We start from the raw sequence: 20,784 nt of genomic DNA, 5'->3' as shown, positions 1-20,784 counted from the left end.
AAATCTATTTTTATATAAAATTCAAGCTTGCTAATGATTTCCCTTTTAAAGAATAAATATTGGCGGCACCCACTTTTCTGCATCATCCAATCCACACTTAAGTAAAATAACTAATTTGTCCCCATAATAAAATACACTCATCCAATCCACACTTAAGTAAAATAACTAATTTGTCCCTATAATAAAATACACTTCCTTTCTCCGATTTCACTCTCCACGTGTTCCGTCTACACCCCACCCCCACCCCCACCCACACATCATCTCCCCCACCTCCACCCCGTGTCGGCATCCACTCCCCCACCTCCACCCCACGTCCGCATACTCTCTCCCACTCGGCACCCCCACTCGGCATCAATGGTATCTTCCAAATGGATGGAGAAACCCATGGAAGAGTGAGGCTGCAGGTAGGAGAAATCAAGGCTATGGGTGGCTAGGGTAGGTCGAGGGTGGCTTTAGGTGGCAGTTGGAAGTTGTGGGTGGCGGTATACGACGGGCTAAGGTGGAGAACTCGTATATGGGTGAAACCCATTTCGGGAGAGAGGGGGCTGAGCGTGGGGGCTTCCGTGGAGGTTTGAAGGTGGCTAGAGGTGGCCGGCGTGAGGAGGGTGGCGATGGTGGTGGTTAGTGGCTCGAGTAGGGGGAGGGGGTGTTGAGAGATGGCTGAACTGAGAGATGAAAAAAAAAATGACACGTAAGGTGTGCTACGGATCAGCCGTGAACAGTGGTTGATCTGTAGCAAAACTCCCTTTTGAATTAGTCCATTGAAATCATGGGAAAAAAAATATTATTTTGAGTCTATAAGCATCAAACTATCCTCCATCCGATCCCATCCCATGAGCTTGAGCACACAGCATTCTTCATGTCATGTGGTGTAGAGTCCATACAAATACACTCTTAAAAAGTTACACAATGACAATATGAACTATAAAAATAAATTATATCACGATTTCACTTGAATCCTATAGAAGGATGAGGGTCAATCCTTTAATACTTTCAATTCTTTTACCCACAAACGTTTTTTATATTTTGAAGAGAAGGAGGAACAACACATTGACCATCTTTCATTAAAAGAAAATACTCTAACTACAAATAGATTATATAAAATTAATTTCACAAATTGACATAATTAATGTGATTCATTATTTTGTAAAGTTACTTTTACAATAAAATAAATCTAACGAATTAAATGAAATCTTATCAATTTGTGAAATTACTTTTGTGTAACTTATTTATAGAAGAAGTATCACTCCTCTTCATTAATGTTGTTCATGAGCGATGTGGGTCCCTGTATTAAATGCAGAGCAATACTACATACAGTCGTGGAATTGCAAACGTCGCGCAATCATTTTCAAAAAAAGTGGAGTCCACGATTAAAAGTTAGTTTTTTTTCATGTAGGTCCCATATTAATTCATTTTTTTCAAAGCGACTGCACATCGCTTGCACAACCACGATTGCAAATATCATTTCTCTTAAATGCAACAGGTTCACAAACTGTGTCAATGACTCAATATCTTTCCAAATGGTAAAACAAAAACGCTTCTAACAAGTGCCTCCTTTTTTTTTCTAATTATCAGAGACCAGTGATGAGTGACGACGTAGGGGGATATATGCAAAACTCACTAGGAATGCACAACAGGCGATCCAAAAGCGCCTGCCTCTCTCTACTCTCATTCTCTCACACAAAAGAAATCTGAAACAAGACGCTTTAGGACGAATGCGAATTGCGATACGCAACAAAATTCTCGCCAAACAACATTTCCGACCCCAAAATCTGTTTCTCAGGAATTTCCCAACGTGCATTTCCCACCACCCCTCACTCTCACAATTCTATACCTAAAAAGCTCTCTCTTGAACACTTTCATTCGCGCACAATCACAAACACACAGAAGAGTGATTAGCAGCAATGGCACCGTCACGCCGACAGAGCAGTGGCCAGTCGCCACTCGTTAACCCACAACGTCAAATCACTTCCTTCTTCACTGAAGCATTGCTGTCTCTTTCACCAAAGCATCAAATCACTTCCTCCTTCACCTTCTGGCAGTTGGATAAGTCCTGGTATGAGGGTTCCGTGAAAATTCTTTGACATAGATGCTAATAAGCATTTGGTTCAATACGATGACATTGAGTTCTTGGATGTGGGGAAAGAGAAGATTGAGTGGGTTGAAGAGAGCGCAAAGAAGAAATTCAAGCGGTTGCAACGAGGTCCTTCGGATTTGAGGGAAGCAATGGTTGAAGACAAGGAGGTAGAGATTGTTAAGGAGGATGAGGGTGATAAGGAATATAAGCGGTCGTGGCAGCGCGGTACGAAGGTGGTGGTCGAGGATGAGCAGATAGAGAATGTAGAGGAGACTTATTGTAATAGCCCGCTATAAATTTAATTGTGAAATTTCTATTAACTTTACGAACCTCGTGAAGACCCCATAAGTTTTCACGAATCCATTAATCGTATTGGTTTTTATCTAACTACATAGTTAGTGTTATTATTTACTATGGTATCAGAAGTGTGTTTTTGATTATTGGAGATAGTTAGAAGTGTCAAAATGTATTATGGTTTGTGCCATTAGACTCAGAGGGTTATTTAAGGTCTTATGGTGCAATAACATTTTTTCATATTTTCGGACAAAACGTCTGTTCAAAACTGTAGATATTATTGGATAAAAATATCTTAAACTAATTTTGTGGATATTATTAGATAAAAATATTTTAAACTAATTTCATGGATATTATTGGATAAAAATATCTTGAATTGATTTTTGTAAATATTATTAGGTAAGAGAGTCCTACACTCCACTCTCACTTCGGGTAAGAGAGTCCTACACTTAACTCTCACTTCAGGTAAGAAAGTCCTACACTTAACTCTCACTCAAGCCTCATCTCTTCCATATCTTATCCATAAGTATCTCCAGCCACCTCTCCCCATGAAATTATTTTCATTTATACTTTCCATTAAAAGAATATCAAACACTCTCTCTCAGACAGCTTTTAGGAGTTTTTTTGCATGCCCATTTCGAAGCTTTTGTAAGTGTTTTATCATAAAGTCTCCTTCATATAAGTTGTTTCTTTTTTAGTCTAGTTTACGTGGATATCTTATTTGTCCCATTTGAAAATCATTTGGTCAGTCAAATATTATGTAAACTATAGAAAGGTCATTCTACAAGATAAACTGGAGAATATGTTATAGTTTGAAGTTTTTGACCAAGCTAATGGATAGATATTGGTCCGAAATTTTTATAGAGTATTGTTAACATGTATATATGACTATTGGTTGAGGATTTTTGCATGATTAAAGGTTTTGATGAAATATTTTCTTAGATTTAGAAACTTAGAAACTGGAAGAGGAAAAACAGTTTATGTTTTGAGAAAGTTTAACTCTTTGGTAGTCTAAACCTATTCCAACGACTTTGATAATTTTATTAGAGGATCCTAAGCATCTTATATACATGTTATATTATTATTTTGAAGATATTTGATATTAGTTTCAAAGATATAAAATTTTATGTAAAGAGATATTCAAATAAGTCAAAGCGTGGATGTTCTTGGCTAAATTTATGTTTTGGTTAATTTTTAACCATGTGATCTTGAATTAGAAGCTTATATATGTTTTAGGACATCTTTTTAAACCATGTGATGGTTTGGTTTGAAGATCACATATTTATAAGTCATAGATCAAAAGGTTGATCAAAACAAGTTGGAAATAAAAATCAATAGAAATAGCATACGGGAATTTCGGCCCTATGGAGTTTTAATAGTTGTGATTAGTTTTAAATTTTTTTAAATTGATATTTGAGTTGAAGATAAAATTTACATGAGGCATGTAAATTTTGGTAACTTTTGGAGTTAGTATGCAAAATCCTTAAGTTATGGGTAAAACGGTCATTTTCCTACATGTAGAGAGTAAAATGAAAATTTTACTCTTTAAGTTAGTATTTTATATATTTCAATTTATTAGTGATTTAGTGCTAACTTTTAGAATCACTAATTACAGTTCTTCGTGATCGCGCTTAAAGTTTTATAAGAAACGCGGAGATCGAGGTAAGTTAGCTTTTAACTTACTAGCAGTCTACTGTGTATGTGTGCTAAGTAAAGGAACTACAGTGTATGTATGTGTATTATCATATATGTCATGTCATGCCAAGTTATCACGTAATTGTCTATTATACAGAATTTATTCTATCATCAATTTTTATCTGTTACATAATATATTCTATCATGTATTACTGTACCTTACAAGTACGTCATGCTAAGTATATTATCTATTACATGTATGTCAAGTCATGTAATATTTACTGTTGCAAGTATGTCATGTTAAATATGTTGTCTATTATATGTTATGCCATGTTACGAAATGTTTCTATCTCAAGTTATGTTCAAGTCACGTTATGTTACGTCAGGGCTTCAGTCATTTCGTATTCCAGTCACGTTTCATCTTGATTACTTATGTATGGGGTCACAACAATTGTGACGTATACATTACGTGAGACACAACAATTGTGACACGTAGAATACATGGGGTCACAACAACTGTGGAGTATGTATTTAAGCAGTTAAAGAATAAATTTCCGTAGAATACATGGAGCCATAACAACTGTGGAGTATGTATTTTTCATGTTAAGTCAAGTTTCCGTAGAATACATGGGTCCACAACAACTGTGGAGTATGTATTTACACGTAGAATACATGGAGCCACAACAACTGTGGAGTATATATTTTTCATGTTAAGTCAAGTTTTCGTAGAATACATGGGGCCACAACAAGTGTGAAGTATGTATTTTTCATGTTAAGTCAAGTTTGTGTAGAATACATGGGGCCACAACAACTGTGGAGTATGTATTTTTCATGTTAAGTCAAGTTTCAGATCAATTTCATGTCAAGTCAAGTTCAGTTCATGTTTCAATTTAAGTTATGTCAATTATGCTATGTTGTACGCCAAGTTATGCTTTAATTACTTATGAATTTGATTATGCATTTATATTTTTACTGTCATCCATGGATCATTAGCTTGTGTAGAAGTTTTTTGTTAACTTACTGAGATTTGTAATCAAATCTCATTTTGGTAGTCCCAACTACCATTCCCCCCGAATGGTAGATCTTATTACAGGACCTGAAGGAGAATCAGGAGCTGATCAACTAGACACAGTTGACTAAGCGACGGTGCGACGTCAATGTTAATATTGTAGTTAACGTAAATTACTACTTGTACAATGAAGTTGCATCTCTAGTACTTTTTGGATCATAACCATTTTAGACTAGTGTTGTGATCTATTCAATGGGTCTTTATGTATGAAGTATGTTTTAAGCATTTGGGATATTTTCAATTTGGTGCATAGTATTGCTAAAGAAAAAAATTATCCGATGCGAATATTGCATAATGTTAGATGCATATTAGGAACATTGCATCTTATATGTCATGAACGGGGGCAGGTAACCTTGTGTTGCATGTCTCGACTCTTCAAATGTCCGTCCGATCTCAAACAGAATTTGGGAGCGTCACACTTATGCTAATAGTGGCAGTGGTGATGATGATTCTAGCGATGAAGATTGGAGAAAAATATGGAAGAATAGGTGATTGAAGATGGTGGGGAGGATATGCATTTGAAGGAGGCTGAAGAGAATGAAGGGCTAATGAAGTCGAAAGGAAAACTTAGAGGGAATGGCAACGGGTCGAGGAAGCATAAGGTCAGTGAGCGAGAAAAGCTTGGGTTTACTAAGAAGAGCAATAATGGTGGTGGTGGCCAGGATACTTGTATGGGAGGTTTCAAAATTTATTTGAAAGATTTATTTGACCAAAAAATGATTTCGTGGCACTACTTCGCTGCCTTTCTCGCAAGTCTCAAACGTTAGGGTTCGATCACGAGAAGGAAGGAGAGAGATGGACGGACGGAGATAGAGTGAAGGAGCGAGAGAGGCAGGGGTCTCAAAGGTTTTCGCCTTTCGATTCCGGAGAGATTAAGAGAGTGAGACTGCATAGAATTTTTTTTTGGGGGGGGATGATGGGAAAGGGTCTCACAAACAAATCTGATCCCTTGCTGCACGGAATACGAGGTCTCATGTTTCCAATTACGTGGCAAGTTACCATCGGCCTCCGATAATTGAGATTTGTAGGAGAGACCTACATAAAGTTATTCTATATCTAATTTGAAATTTATAGAGATCTTGATTTACTCTCTTTTTTAAGATTACCATTTTTTTAAAAATTAAAGCCTAATAATACGCGTTAAAGGTTTAACTAAATTACTATGTAATACTTTTAAAATTTTTTTATCAATGTTTAAATCTTTAACAATAAATATTAAAACTGGAACTACATCACAAATTCAAATTACAAAGAGAGCGTTCTATAAAATAGATTTAAATGTCTTGATATTATGTATGAGTGTAATTTTAACTGTTAAGTTATTAAATATTGATTGAGTGAAGTCGTCAAAAGTTGAGTGAAGTTGCCAGAAGAAAAAGGGCAACAACGGGTAAATGTTGAAGGAACTTTTGGATACTAAGATCATTCACATTGATTTATGCATATGTATATGTAAAATTACATTTTTTTTAAATCTAATTTATCATATAAGTAAAATTTTTATATTAATTTATGCAAATTTGAGATAAAATAATAATAAAATATTATCATTTTATTTTATTTTTGCCTTTTTTTAATAGGGTTTGATCTTTAAATATGTAAAATATGTGAGTAAAATATTTTTTTAAGAGTGAATGAGTAAAATATGTAATAAAATATATAAAAGTAAAATATGTAGAAAAAGAGTAAGAAGAGAGAAAAAAAAATTGAATAAAATATGTTTTGGAGAGTGAATAGAAGATATTTAAACTTGTAAAGATATTGTTCATAGTTATGTAAATATTTGAAAATGCATAATCTAATGTAGATGAATTTAAGCTCATATTATGCAAATATGACTTTGTATATGCATATGTATAAATCAATGTGGATGCTCTAATTTGGTTAAATTTAAAGTTTTAACATGCACCATATCTTAGGACGCGTTTGGCAATTACTAAACGGAGTAATGAGACCATTCGGACGGAATGGATGCGCAAAATCCAATGAAGGCTGAAGAGGTGGAGAATCTGACAACTGATGAAAGAGGGAAACAAACACGCCCTAGACTGAAGCCCACTACTTGCACTGCCAGTCCGCCATAAGGGTTTTAGCACAACAAAAGGGTTTTGCTGAATGCTGAACTCCTACCCCTCAACTTCCTCATCCTCCTGTTAGGCGAAATGATTATCGACTCAACTACCCAAGATTGAAATACTCGAATCCATTACCCTCCACTGATAAATTTCATTTCTCACTTCAAGAAACAAAAAACTGGCATAACCGAACAGAAGAGCCCTCGATGCAGCGGACCCGTTTTTCCATCTTCACCCTTCGGATGCTCACATATTCCAACTGTATTCGCACGACCTCCAGTTTCCCTTACTCCAATCCCCAAAGTCCTAGACCCAATGAGTGGTTCGCCTTCTTTCGCCAGTTTTCATTCACTCGGCGCGCACCGGAATCGGACCCAAATGACCCATCCACACTCATTAAGGAAGACGGTGTCGCGGTTTGTTCTCAAATGTGGTTGGAGAATTTCCGTGAACCCGACAGGTTAGTGACCAATTTGAGTTCGTATTTACGCCGGTTCGAGTTGTGGGTTTTGGCTTACCAGAAGGTTTGCGCCGACGAGACTGGGGCGTATATGCCCCGGGGCTCGATTGAAAGGTCATCCCTCGAGGACCTTTTGACGCTGCGCAATGCGGTGCTTGATGATAGGTTTAGGTGGGGGGCTCGGTTGGATTTCTTTTTAAAATCGCCCAAGGACAAGACGGATTACCGGTCATTGTCGAAGAGGAAAATTAAGGCGATCTTGACAACCTCCCAACCTGCCCCATTTCAGGATAAGATCGTCCAGGAGGTGTTGTTTATGGTTTTGGAGCCAGTGTATGAGGCTCGGTTCTCACCAAAGTCGTTTGCGTTTAGGCCAGGAAGAAATGCGCATACAGTGTTAAGAGTTATCAGGAGGAGTTTTGCAGGATATCTGTGGTATATAAAGGGTGATTTTAGTACAATTCTGGATGGGATGAAGGTTGGGTTGGTGGTAAATGCTTTGATGAGGGATGTTAGGGATAAGAAGATTGTCGATTTGGTGAAATCAGCATTGGTTACTCCAGTGATCACTACCAAGGTTGATGATGGGGAGAAGTTGAAGAAGAAGAAGAGAAAGTATCAGAAGAAGAGGGTATTAGCTGAGGACGAGCCTAAGCCTGACCCGTATTGGTTGGAGACATTTTTTGGATTTGCCCCAGAGGAGGCAGAGAAGCTTCCTTCTTGGGGGCATTGTGGTATTCTTAGTCCACTCTTGGCTAACATTTGTCTGGATGAGCTGGACCGCTGGATGGAAAGTAAGATTAAGGAGTTTTATCGTCCTTCAAAGAGCGATGTCATATGGAATAAGCCGGAGGGGGAAGCAGAACAAGGGAACACATCTTGGCCAGAATTCGTGCCAACAAGTGGGCCAGATAAGACCCGTAAGGTGGATTATGTACGATATGGGGGTCACATTTTGATTGGTGTTCGGGGACCTAGAGCAGATGTGGCGACATTGAGAAAGCAGTTAATCGAGTTTGTTGATCAGAAGTATATGCTCAAGATTGACAATGAAAGCCTTCCTATTGAACACATAACTAAGGGTATAATGTTTCTTGACCATGTCTTGTGTCGAAGAGTAGTGTATCCAACTCTACGCTACACTGCTACTGGTGGTAAGATCATTAGTGAGAAGGGTGTGGGGACCCTTTTGTCTGTCACGGCAAGCTTGAAACAATGCATTAAGCAATTTAGGAAGTTGAACTTTCTGAAGGGGGATAGGGATCCAGACCCACAACCTTGTTTCAGAATGTTTCATGCCACCCAAGCACACACAAATGCACAAATGAATAAGTTTTTGTCAACAATAGTTGAGTGGTACAGGTATGCTGACAACCGGAAGAAAATCGTTAACTTTTGCTCTTACATTATGAGGGGTTCACTAGCGAAGCTCTATGCTGCAAAGTACAAGCTCCGTTCACGAGCAAAAGTATACAAGATCGGTGCTCGGAATCTGAGCCGTCCTTTGAAGGAGAAGAAAGGTCAGTCACCTGAGTACCATAATTTGCTGAGGATGGGTCTTGCCGAGTCAATTGATGGGCTTCAATATACCAGGATGTCTCTTGTACCCGAGACTGATTATACCCCTTTCCCAAGTAATTGGAGACCTGATCATGAGAAGGCATTGCTTGAATATATACGACTTGAAGATCCAAAAACTGTGGAGGAGCAACGGAGTTGCATTAGGGAGCAAGGTCTTGTTTCACCCCAGGATTACATGTCAATGGTTGTTTGGAACTATAAAAGAAATGCAATTGTGTTGGATCGGCTTTCCCTGGTAAATAGCGGTGGTATTAGTTCAGGAAAAGATCAACAGTTATTCTTGGGTTCAAACCACGAGGACCATGATCATGTAACCAAAGAAATGGAAGAAAATGATGAAGGCATCCATGTGGCTCAAATATAAGGCTATGTCTTATATTATGTGCTTACAAAGTGCAATCCATCGGTAACTGCCCGATGTGCTGGTTAGATAAAGCAAAAGCTGATTTTGAAAGCAACAGAGTGAAAGCACACAATTGTTAATTTCAAGTTGCAGATATGTAAGTTGTGTTTCTGCTTTGTGCTTGAAAAGAGAAATTATTGTGTAAAAATGTTTTGTACTTGTTAAAAGAAGCAAGGCAAAGCTTGTGACAGCAATTTGCTAGTGAACAACCTTAGGAATGAGGAAGTACAGAGAAGATTGTATAATTTCAACTCTGTTATTAGTTTATAAATGAGAAGATTTCGTCACATTGGCTCAACTTCTAGTGTTTGACAGTTTTTTTTCTTTTACCATTTCACTTTATGGTTACCAATAAAAAACAATTTCATTTTAGAATTGTTATTTCCTTTTAGATTCCTTCTAAAATGGAATGGTCTCAAGAGCTGAAAATCTTTGTATAGATGACTCTTAAATATGAGAGATAAGCCAGCCCTTCATGTTTCTGTATTTTGTCTGCCCTCAATCTCTTTAAAAAGCTGCTCTTAAGCCAATTAGAAGTCCTGGCAAACAGCACGAGTTTTTGTTTATTGCTAGTTCCTTTGTATTCTGCTTTGTTAGTGAATGAGGATTGTCCAACCTTTATAGAGCACAATAATGAGCATGCCTTCCTTCAACATAGCAGGAACATACCTACATTAATGCTCATATTTATTTCCCGTCCTTTTGTTTTTTGACATTCCTCACCATACTCTGGCTGCCCATTTTGGAACAAAAAACTGAGAGGCACCTAAACAGAGACTCTTAACTTGAGCACTTTGGCCTATTTTGTTTTTTTATTTTTTTTCTTGGTCAAATAAAAATTTGAAAGAAAAAGGCTGTTGAGTGTTAACTTCAAGAATTGGCTGACAGTATTTATCTGAAATATATGATGTTAAAAAAATTTATCTTTGAATTTTATATGTTGCTGCTACAGTATATTTGCATGCAGTGTCTTGCCTGTTGCTGATACTGTCTTTCCAAAATCCTGTTTTTTCTGTATTGACTTAATGCATCTTAGGCATAATCATTGCATACCAACTTTTATATAACTAATAACATTATTGGTAAATGATGCACAGTGTTGTTGTTACTTATTTTGGATGTATTTTGAAGTTGGAATTCATGGAGTTGATCCTTTGTATAAAGTTCTGGTTAAAGCACTTATGGATCACTGTTGTATTTTTCATGACTTGTGTCTATTCCGGTATTGTTTACACTTTTGCAAGTCTCCTTTTCTTTCAATTTTGGCAATTTGTTCCATTTGTCACGCGATGCATATATTTATCTTTTTGCTTTTGGTGCACCAGGAAAACAGATGACATTGTATTTCACAGTTTCCCTGCAATGGCAATTGGTAAGTTGATATAATGGCCTACTACTTCACCAATGCTTGGATTCCAATCCTTCAATTGAGACCTACCATGCTGTAGGTCGCTACACATTCATTGAAAATGAAGAACTAATGTTTCGATCACCAGTGTAGAAATCTATTCCCGACAGGATTTCTGGCATGGGAACACAATGATGTACTCAAAAGTTGTTTCCAAATGTTGGCTTCGAATGGGAGGGCATTCATTGGAAGAAAATGGTCTTTCACTGCAGTTGTAGGCCTGTTGATTTTATCTTTTGTGGTGCTGTGGTGGAAGGAAATTTATTTGTTTCACTTTTATCACCGGTGATACCCTGTTGTCTCTATTAGTATCAGCTCTATTTTGTGGGTTGGTTCTGTCGATGAGTTGGGTCTCTGATGAAGGATAGCTGTATTATTTGGCTCAAATAACACTGCTGCTGTCGAATTATAATTCATGCTATATATTATGCATAATTTCTTTTTTAAAATTTGATATCCCTTTTTGAACCCATCCAGTTAGTAGCATTGCCCTTGCATCGATAATTTCTGCAGCCTAAATGGCAACCTCTTATTGTGAGGCAGCAAGTTTTATCGCTGCATGTACTTGCAGCAAATTCATTGCCAAGGCCATGTGCACCTCTGAGATCAGTCGAGACTTTGTTTTCAGACACTCGGTGCCAATAATAATAAAAAGTTCTATCGCCGCATGCTCTAACAGAACAATTTCTTTGGGGGTGAATATCTATGGCCATAGATTCATAATTTTTATTTTTGATTTTTTTTTTCTTTGCACTGGAAAGGTCTCTCCCTCTATGCATTTTGGTATTAGTTTCATCATACCTTAGAGGGATGATCGTGTTTTCCTTCACAATGTTCTTTAAATGAAACCTCTAAAATCTTCATAAGCAACTAGACCAGACTATTTTTTGCCTGTGTCATGAGCCATTAAGTTTATACTCATTTAGAGTTCAATCCAGCTGCAAGCTAGCTGTAGCAAATAGTTGAAAATTTAACTGGTACTGACTTCCAAATATTTTGCATTAAAAATTCTTCAGGTGCTGTATTGGTACTCTCAGCTACATATCCATGCCAGTCCTTGCTGCGTATGTCTGGCCAGGATGAACCATTGTAAGTGATATCGAGCCGATCATACTTTTCCTTTACCAGAGCACCCAACTACTCTTTAGCACCAACTCACAAAAATGGCAGCCGATGTGATTCTGAATACAAATGATAGCAAGCGGAGTCCTTTAATCTAAAGACATGAATTGAAGCTAATTCTTCCTTTCAAGCCTAAGTGCCTGGCTGCCTATATCAAGGTAGGTTTTAATTGGACTGTGCATTGATTTCATTGAAGCAATTACTTGGGAGTTAAACCTTGTTCTTCCAGTTTTGAAGGGTGGAAGTTCCATTTTTAAGTAGGTGGGTGTAACCATCGGTAGAGTTTCATTCAGGTTTTGGGAAATATGACTGGAAATATTTAAACCTCATACTTATGAAAGTAGTTTTTAATTGCACGACATTTTTGTGATCTGATGGGAATATCACGTCATCCATATTCTAAGAATATATTATAATTTTTTTGTTTCTGTCTATGATAATTTTAATGAGAGGACATAATGGCTAGAACGTAATGAGAGGACATTTGAAGATAAGGAGCAGTCTTTAGAGGAGCTTCGATCTTTATTTTTCCGTACTTTATTCCTGTGGGCTATAGCTGTAGATTTTAATGGCCTAAATTTGCATGATTTTCTTGTTTCCACTATTACGACCTAGATAGGTTTTATCTCTTGTATACCATCTTGTGTACTTGGGCTTTGCCTATCCTTATTAATATTATCGTTTACTTAAAAAAAAAAAAAAAAACTTAATACTAAGGCCCCATTTGGATTCAGAAAACATCTTATCTCATTTAATCTTATCTCATCATTACAATTTTGTCAAATTCCCACACAAAATATAATAAACAATTAAAATTTTTCAAATTCTAATTCAGTTTTTTTAAATTCCAAAACATAAATAATATTATGAAATAATATTATAATAATATTTATTCAACTTTCATTTTTCATTTAAAACTATCTCATTTCATTTCTAAATCCAAACCACTCCTAAAATGCTTTAATTTATACAAGTTTCCTGATGGCATAAAGCAAGTAACTTTCCCTGGTGAATCAATAGATGGATGTAACAATTCAAGGAGATTTAAGATTGAGATGATTGCCATGATTCACCCAATAGACTAGATGACGAAGTAGAATTTGAATTGTCTCCGACCACCTTTGTCAAACTCTCAGTTGATGATAAGAAAGGCTTGGAAGGCATTTGTAAGCACTCAATTTCTCCTTCAAGCATCTCTATGACTTTAGTCATCGAAGGACGATCATTAGGCTTCATTTGTATACACCATAATGCAACCATTATCATCTTCTTACTTGTTCTTTTCTTCTTCCGTTGCGTCTTCCAATTCTACGTCTTTTCCTTCAAGAAATTGGTCATAGACCCAAGTGGGGAAGTATATTTGACTTGAATGCTCAGCAAAGTCATTGATTTTTCTTCTACCTGCCATTTCCATTAGTAACATTCCAAAACTATAAACATCAGCTTTATAAGAGATGCCTCCAATATTTTTGTAGAACAACTCTGGAGCCATGTATCCTAATGTTCCTCTTGCAGCAGTTAAAGAAACAATACTATCCTCTGCTGGATACAATTTTGCAAGGCCAAAATCAGAAATTTTAGGTGTAAAATTCTCATCTAGAAGAATATGAAGCTTGATATCAAAATGTAAGATCTGCATATCACATCCTTGATGTAAATATTCAATCCCACGAGCCACTCCTAGTGCAATATCATACATTCTCTTATAGCTTAGAAGGATACTTCCCTCTTGGGGGAAAATGTGTTTATTTAGAGAACCATTAGGCATGAACTCATATATAAGAGCCCTCTTGGATCCTTCAACACAAAAGCCAATGAGTTGCACTACATTCACATGATAAATTCTTCCAATGGTTGCAACTTCGCTGATGAAATCTTGTCCGTTAGCTTTAGACTTGCCTAACATCTTTACAGCTACAAGACCACCACTTCGAAGCTTTCCCTTAAATACGGTGCCATAACCTCCTTCACCTAATTTATCTTTAAAATTTGTGGTCATCTTCCTAATGTCTGAGTAGGAGTACCTTATTAGAATAAGAGAGTTTTGGCTTTGCAGAAATTCTTCGACCCCATCGTACATTGATAAATGCCTCCGACGCCATGGATATATCAAAAGCCCAATTGCACATGGACTTCCCAATATACCTTTTGTTATAAGGCAAAATCCTGTGGAGGAATATCATCAAAATGACTATTAGAAAACAGATCTGTTATGTTTTGGCTGGAAATAAATTTCCAACTTGCAACTAATTGCTTCCTCAAGTGCTAGTAATTAAGCATTGTATTTGCTGTCTTTCTCATCTGAATGTTAGTATTATTTCATCGTGTATTTTTCTCTGCATGTTCAAACTATTTTCACAATTTAAAGAAGTTTATGAACATCAAAGACGAGATGCAGATCCGTACTGATCAACAGTATTAAAAATGCATTTGCTGCAAAAAATATACAAAAGGTTAATTAGTTAACTAATTAATTAAGGAGAACTTAAGAAGTTGAAAGAATTTCCTAACATGCTTGCATGAAATATAAACAACTGTAAGACTGCTAGACTTTATATGTATTGAATTTAAACTGGGTCCAACTCGAGTCAGTCTATGCTTTGTCAATGTGCTTTGGCTAACATGTAACTGGGTTGATTTCGCAGAGATTGATCTGCAAACAATGAGATCAACTTTTATTCAAGAGACAGATTCTTAAGGCGTTTGATACCTTCCCTTTCATGCATTTTCCTTAAAACAAAGCCCCAAAGTTTGAGATCAATCAATGCCTAAGCACATGATTCGAGCACAACTAATCTAATTTATTTCATTAAATGCTATTCAGTATTAACCTTCAAGCTAGTGTTTGAGATAGAACTCTTACCAGTTACACTCTCCCTTAGTCTGTCAATATATCCTGTTTTGACAACAAAATTAAACGGAAGAACATCAGAATTGGTAACCTTAGAGTTCAAATTCTAGCCAGTATAATCCTAAACTGCAATGGATATACACTCCAGTATATCCTTTTATTTACATAAATAGTGTAGTGGGGATCCACCAAGAAGTTTATTCTGCTTTGGAATATATTGATGTTGTTGATCAAAATCAGGCATAGAAATGTGCAAAAGTAAGATACTGAATTAGCGACTGAGAAGCCGGGGGGGGGGGGGGGGAATTAGGAAGTGAGAAGCTTTGTGCCTTTTTTATCACGTTCTTAGAATCTTACCAGGTCTTGATCTAACGGGGCAGTCAACGGGATAATTTGCAATGTGGCAATCGCCATATTCTGTGACGTTATCACAAGTTGCTAGGAACCATGAAAGCTCAAATCCGTGGGCCAGTTCCTTGTAAACATTTGTACAGCCAGTCAAGGTTCTTGAGTGCTGTTCTTCCAACAATGTGAGAGTCATTTGCTCTATTTGACACAAGTCCTCCACATCCGTTGTCATCGGGGAGCCAAACTTAACGTATCCGTATCTCTTGGACTGGGATAAAGAAGAATTCTTAGAGCAAGTAGAAATGTTAAAAAAAGACCCAGATTTCAGTGGCTTTTCGCAGTTCAGGAAAACCACACTCTCTGGCCATGGTCCACGGAGGTCCGTAGGTGCCCAGATCCACTCAGCTTTACATTGGCCATATACATTAAATGGATGACTTGTGCTATAAGGATCCCTTAAGCTGAAATTAGCACGGTTCAAAAAATAACGAGGGATGAAGGAGAGATTACCCTCTTGGATACCTGAGTCTACAACTCGAATTGTATACGAACTGTAATTGATTTCCCGCACGTAAAATCTTCCATCAAACAAGTATAGCACTGTTTGGTTGTTCTCGCATGAAAGGCTATAATTTTGATGGCCGCAGTCTGCTGGATCGCCTGTTAATCGAAATGGATAGCTTATGTTGTGAATATTACCACAGGAAGAAGGAGCACAGTGATGACCATCCTCTGCACTGCAGCTTTGATGGAATAGGACTAGAACAATGGTGGCCAACAGTCCTCCTGCTGCGAGGGACATTCTTCTTGCCATTTAGAGGGATTAACAAAGAGATGGCCAGATGGGGAAGAAAGGGAGATGATGGTCCAAGATTTATTTGGTTTCCTTCAATTTCGACTCGCTTTGCTTACCATCATTTCATACCAACAAAATTTGACTAATACGTGAAGACTGGGTGCGGTGCTCCGTTCATGTTTGCGCCCTCGGAGTCAAAGATCGCGATGCTGACCAGCTGACCCCCTCAAAAGAAAATAGAAGTACGTCACAAAATAAATTTATAAAATAATATGTTTCATCATATTTATTTTATAAAAAAAAAAGATTATAATTTTACATATTATATGTTAATTTATAAATTATTATAAATTCATTTCTAATTAAATTCTGTATAGATGAAGATGTATTTTTTTAATAAATTTGAGGTTCATTCCCTTAAAAAATGCAAGAGAATCTTGACTGCATACTCATTCTGTAGATTTATGGCGCACATTGATTTTAATATATATATTTAGATAATGTATGATTGACTGATGGGAATTATGGGAGTGTCATGAACATGATCTTGGAACACTTGCCCTTACCAAGAAGTTGACCAGATGAAACTATTGGCCGAGTCTACCATAAGTACATGGCCGAACCCCACGAGAAGCTAACCCCGAAATTTCCCGGTCACTTGAACAGAGTGAGAAGATCATCTGAGAAAACAGGAAAAAAAAAAACCCATAAATCTAGGATTTTAGCCATCTCAGATAACAACATTTAGGAGGCTGAGAAACCTTCACCTCCAGTGTCCAGGCTACAGATATGGTTGTTTCCTTAGAAAAAGTGCTAATCTATTTCTTCTTGGTTGTGGTTCTCGTCACAGGGCTTCGAGAAGGCCAAAATGAGTGTGATGTATCACGGTGTGGAAGCTTTGGCCCAGACATCTTTTTTCCTTTCCGGCTAAACAGCCAGCCGGACTCCTGTGGCTATCATGGGTTTAATCTTTCCTGCACCGACAGAAACGAAACCATGTTGCAACTTCCAAACTTGGTGAAATTTTTTGTCAAAAGTATTGACTACAAATCTCAGGTGATTCAATTATCCGATCCAGAAAATTGCTTGCCAATACAACTTCGGTAAATCGAGTTGTCTTCCTCACCCTTCCTATTCCAAAAGGAATACCGTTTTGACTTTGCCCTGTACAGTTGTTACCCAGCAGAAAGGGAATCGATATATGGCTATCTGATCTCTTGTCTTAGTGACAATAGCCACAAAGTTTATTCCTTTGATTCTCGTGACATCGCTGACTTGCCGATAGCATCTTGTACAAAGATGTATAATCTTCTATCATGTCCTGTAATACCCGGTCATGATGATGTACTTGAATTGAAGTGGCTCACTCCCGCGTGCGGACACTGTGCAGAGAAGGGCCGAAAATGTAGATTGAAAATTAACGGCATTGAATCAGAGACTGAGTGTTTCGCCAAACACAACAAAGGTACTTGCTTCTGTTAAGTTTCCCCCTTTGATATCCAGTTTTTCACAGTTTTCAAGCTAACATGTATTGGTTTGGCCAAGCTAGTTTATGAATGCTCTTCTGCAACCACAAATTTTCTGCTTTAATAATGATAGGCTTGCTTCTTCAATCAAATTTCCCAATGGAGTTAATTATATATTCAGTTTATCAAAATCAACCTTGCTTATAAAGATTAGGATACATATATGGTAATTGAGGAAAAATCATTGCAGAGTAGATTGAAACTACTACAGGCCTAGAATTTGGACAGTTGGACTCGAGTTCTAAATACAAGACTAGTTGAGTTTATGAATGCTCGATTTTTGCAAACGATTGATTCTTGTTTTCAAAAAAGTATAATGAGAAACTAAACAAGTTAAGATCTTTTATGTGCAGATGCAAAATCAAAGTTATTGACTGCTGGTGAGTTGTCCACTGGCCTTTGAAATTTTCATTATTGGTGATATGATAGTTTTTTATTCACAAATGTTTAACATATAGGTGCTGTCTTGGGATCCTTTCTTTTATTACTTGGGGTCTTTGCACTCTACCGTGTCTACAGATTTGATAAACTTGAAAGAGAGAATCAAGTCGGGATCGAAAGATTTTTGGAGGATTACATAAACCTTGAGCCCACGAGATACTCGTATGCAGACTTGAAAAGAATTACAAAGCAATTTGCTGAGAAGTTGGGTCAAGGAGCATATGGAACAGTATTTAAAGGAAAACTGTCCAATGAAATTCATGTTGCAGTGAAGATCCTGAACAGTTTTAAGGGCAACGGTGACGAATTTTTAAATGAAGTTGGAACAATGGGTAGAATACATCATGTTAATGTCGTTCGCTTGGTTGGCTTCTGTGCTGATGGATTTAGACGAGCTCTAGTTTATGAGTTCTTACCAAATGATTCATTAAAGAAGTTCATATCTTCAGCGGATGCAAAGAACAGTTTCCTTGGTTGGGAGAAGTTACGAGATATTACTTTAGGTATAGCAAAAGGAATTGAATATCTTCATCAAGGATGCGACCAGCGAATCCTCCATTTTGATATCAAACCTCGTAATGTTTTGTTGGATCAAAACTTCAACCTGAAAATTTCTGATTTTGGTTTGGCCAAGTTGTGTGCCAAGGATCAAAGTGCAATATCCGTGACGACGGCTAGAGGAACCATGGGTTACATCGCACCTGAAGTATTCTCTAGGAACTTTAGGAATGTGTCTTATAAAGCGGATGTTTATAGTTTTGAAATGTTGTTGCTTGAAACCGTTGGAGGGAGAAAAAATGTTAAGGTTACAAATGAAAACAACAGTCACATTTACTTTCCAAAATGGATCTATAATCTCTTAGAGCAAAAAGAAGACCTACGAATCCTTATTGAGGATGATGAAGATGCTAAATTTGTAAAGAAACTTGCAATTGTTGGATTCTGGTGTATCCAATGGCATCCGGTGGATCGTACCTCCATGAAAACTGTAGTTCAAATGTTGGAAGGAGAAAGAGATGACTTAACCATGCCTCCTAATCCATTTGCCTCTACAAGGACTACGAGAATCAATACAAATATGCCTGTAAGACGTCCAAACCAAGAGTTAGAAGTGATCCCAGAAGTGGAGTAAATGCGTATAAACTATGAGGTTGCCATGATTATATATGTAGGTTGGAATAATCAAACCAATCTCATTTGATAAGATCTATAATCTTGCTGTCAATGGAAGGACTTAAAATTGTTTCTTATTTCAAAATATGAGCAAGTTGAGTACTTCAAATTCTATTTTTTCTTTATCAGTTGTCAATTCCATGGGTTGTGATATAATGTGAAGAGAAGTGCTAGGTTTACTCAAACAAAGCTTTTAAACAAATGTGGTCTAATGGTTATTTGTATTGAGTTGTATATATTTTAAATTATTTTAATGGTTAAGGATATTAAAATAACCATTAAAATAAATGTTTTAACAATAAATTACACTAAGGCCCTGATTGGTTATCAAAAATCAAATAATCTCATATTATCTCTTTTAATCATTATAACTTTTTCAAATTTTCATACAAAATATAATAAATAATTCAATTTTTTTAAATTTTAATATAAAATTAATATTAAAAAATTATATTATAATATTATTTTATTTATTACTATTCAAAATATCTTATCTCATTTGAACTACGTAACTAAACGGGCCAAAGACTACACCCAATAGTAAATGATGGGCCACCTACTAGCATCGTCCATTAAATAAATATATTAGAAAGCCTCCTAGATGAATAAAAGTTTCTAAATAGTAGTATTTACAACCCCTACAAATCAAAAGCCCCTAAATTAAGTAACAAAAGATTTGAATGACCAATTGATCAGCTGTAGTTCAAGATTAACTTAAAGTAGTACCATGTTCTCTTATTATAATAGTAAGTTTTAATTTCATGCATGACCTCTCTTTTGTAGTGATAAAATTAGAATATCAGATCTTAAATCTAATTGGTGGAAAGGAAAATTTGGATCAACAAGTTTATTACGAGATTGTCTAAATAATAATATAAGATAAGATAGTTTTAAATAAAAATTGAAAGTTGAATAAAATATTATATTTTTTAATATTATTATTATTTTAATATTTGAAAAAGTTAAATTGAGATTTGAAAAAGTTGAATTGTTGATTATATTTTGATGAGCCTATTGCTCTTTAATGATAAGGTTTTATTATTTTTTAACTTCCAACATTTGTATAAAGCATAAAGTACATTGGGTCCTTCTTATTATACTTTAGAGCAATGCTACATACAGTCGTGAAATTGCAAACGCCGCGCAATCGTTTTGAAAAATAGTGGGGTTTAAGATTAAAAAGTTAGTTTTTTTTCATGTGAATTCCATATTAATTCATTTTTTTCAAAACGACTGCATGCCGCTTGCACAACTACGACTGCAAATATCATTTATCTATACTTTAGGTCTAGTTTATTTTTACAACCATTCTGATATCATTTAATCGTTATAATTTTTTTAAAATTTTTACACAAAATAAAATAAACAATCTAAAATTTTCAAATTTTAAAATAAAAATAATATTAAAAAATTATATTTTAATACTAATTTATTCAATATTAAATTTTTATGTCAATGAATAATGCTATTACCATATTACTATCTCATTTGTATATTATTATATATAATATAATATATTTATTAA

At 36.1% G+C, this 20,784-nt stretch overlaps 1 protein-coding gene and 2 pseudogenes across 3 annotated transcripts; 2 read left to right on the top strand and 1 right to left on the bottom strand.

Annotated features, from left to right (window-relative positions):
• Positions 1 to 7,072: 7,072 nt before the first annotated feature.
• On the top strand, positions 7,073 to 17,063 carry LOC122289626 (nuclear intron maturase 2, mitochondrial). Of its 3 annotated transcripts, XM_043096792.1 has the most exons (5): positions 7,073 to 9,691; positions 10,920 to 10,966; positions 12,019 to 12,282; positions 16,028 to 16,361; positions 16,970 to 17,063. In XM_043096792.1, the coding sequence occupies exon 1, from the start codon at positions 7,357 to 7,359 to the stop codon at positions 9,553 to 9,555; it is 2,199 nt and encodes a 732-aa protein (XP_042952726.1). In that variant the 5' UTR covers positions 7,073 to 7,356; the 3' UTR covers positions 9,556 to 9,691; positions 10,920 to 10,966; positions 12,019 to 12,282; positions 16,028 to 16,361; positions 16,970 to 17,063. The 3 variants fall into 3 exon arrangements, with proteins under 3 accessions (XP_042952726.1, XP_042952725.1, XP_042952723.1); XM_043096791.1 differs by lacking the exon at positions 16,028 to 16,361; XM_043096789.1 differs by lacking the exons at positions 16,028 to 16,361; positions 16,970 to 17,063 and having other exon boundaries at positions 12,019 to 12,497.
• On the bottom strand, positions 13,008 to 16,137 carry LOC122289627 (annotated as a pseudogene).
• LOC122289628 lies at positions 16,463 to 19,344 on the top strand (annotated as a pseudogene).
• Positions 19,345 to 20,784: the final 1,440 nt, after the last annotated feature.

Source organism: Carya illinoinensis, chromosome 12 (genome assembly GCF_018687715.1).
Source record: "Carya illinoinensis cultivar Pawnee chromosome 12, C.illinoinensisPawnee_v1, whole genome shotgun sequence".
NCBI lineage: Eukaryota > Viridiplantae > Streptophyta > Magnoliopsida > Fagales > Juglandaceae > Carya > Carya illinoinensis.
This window is presented reverse-complemented; position numbering and strand designations above follow the sequence as displayed.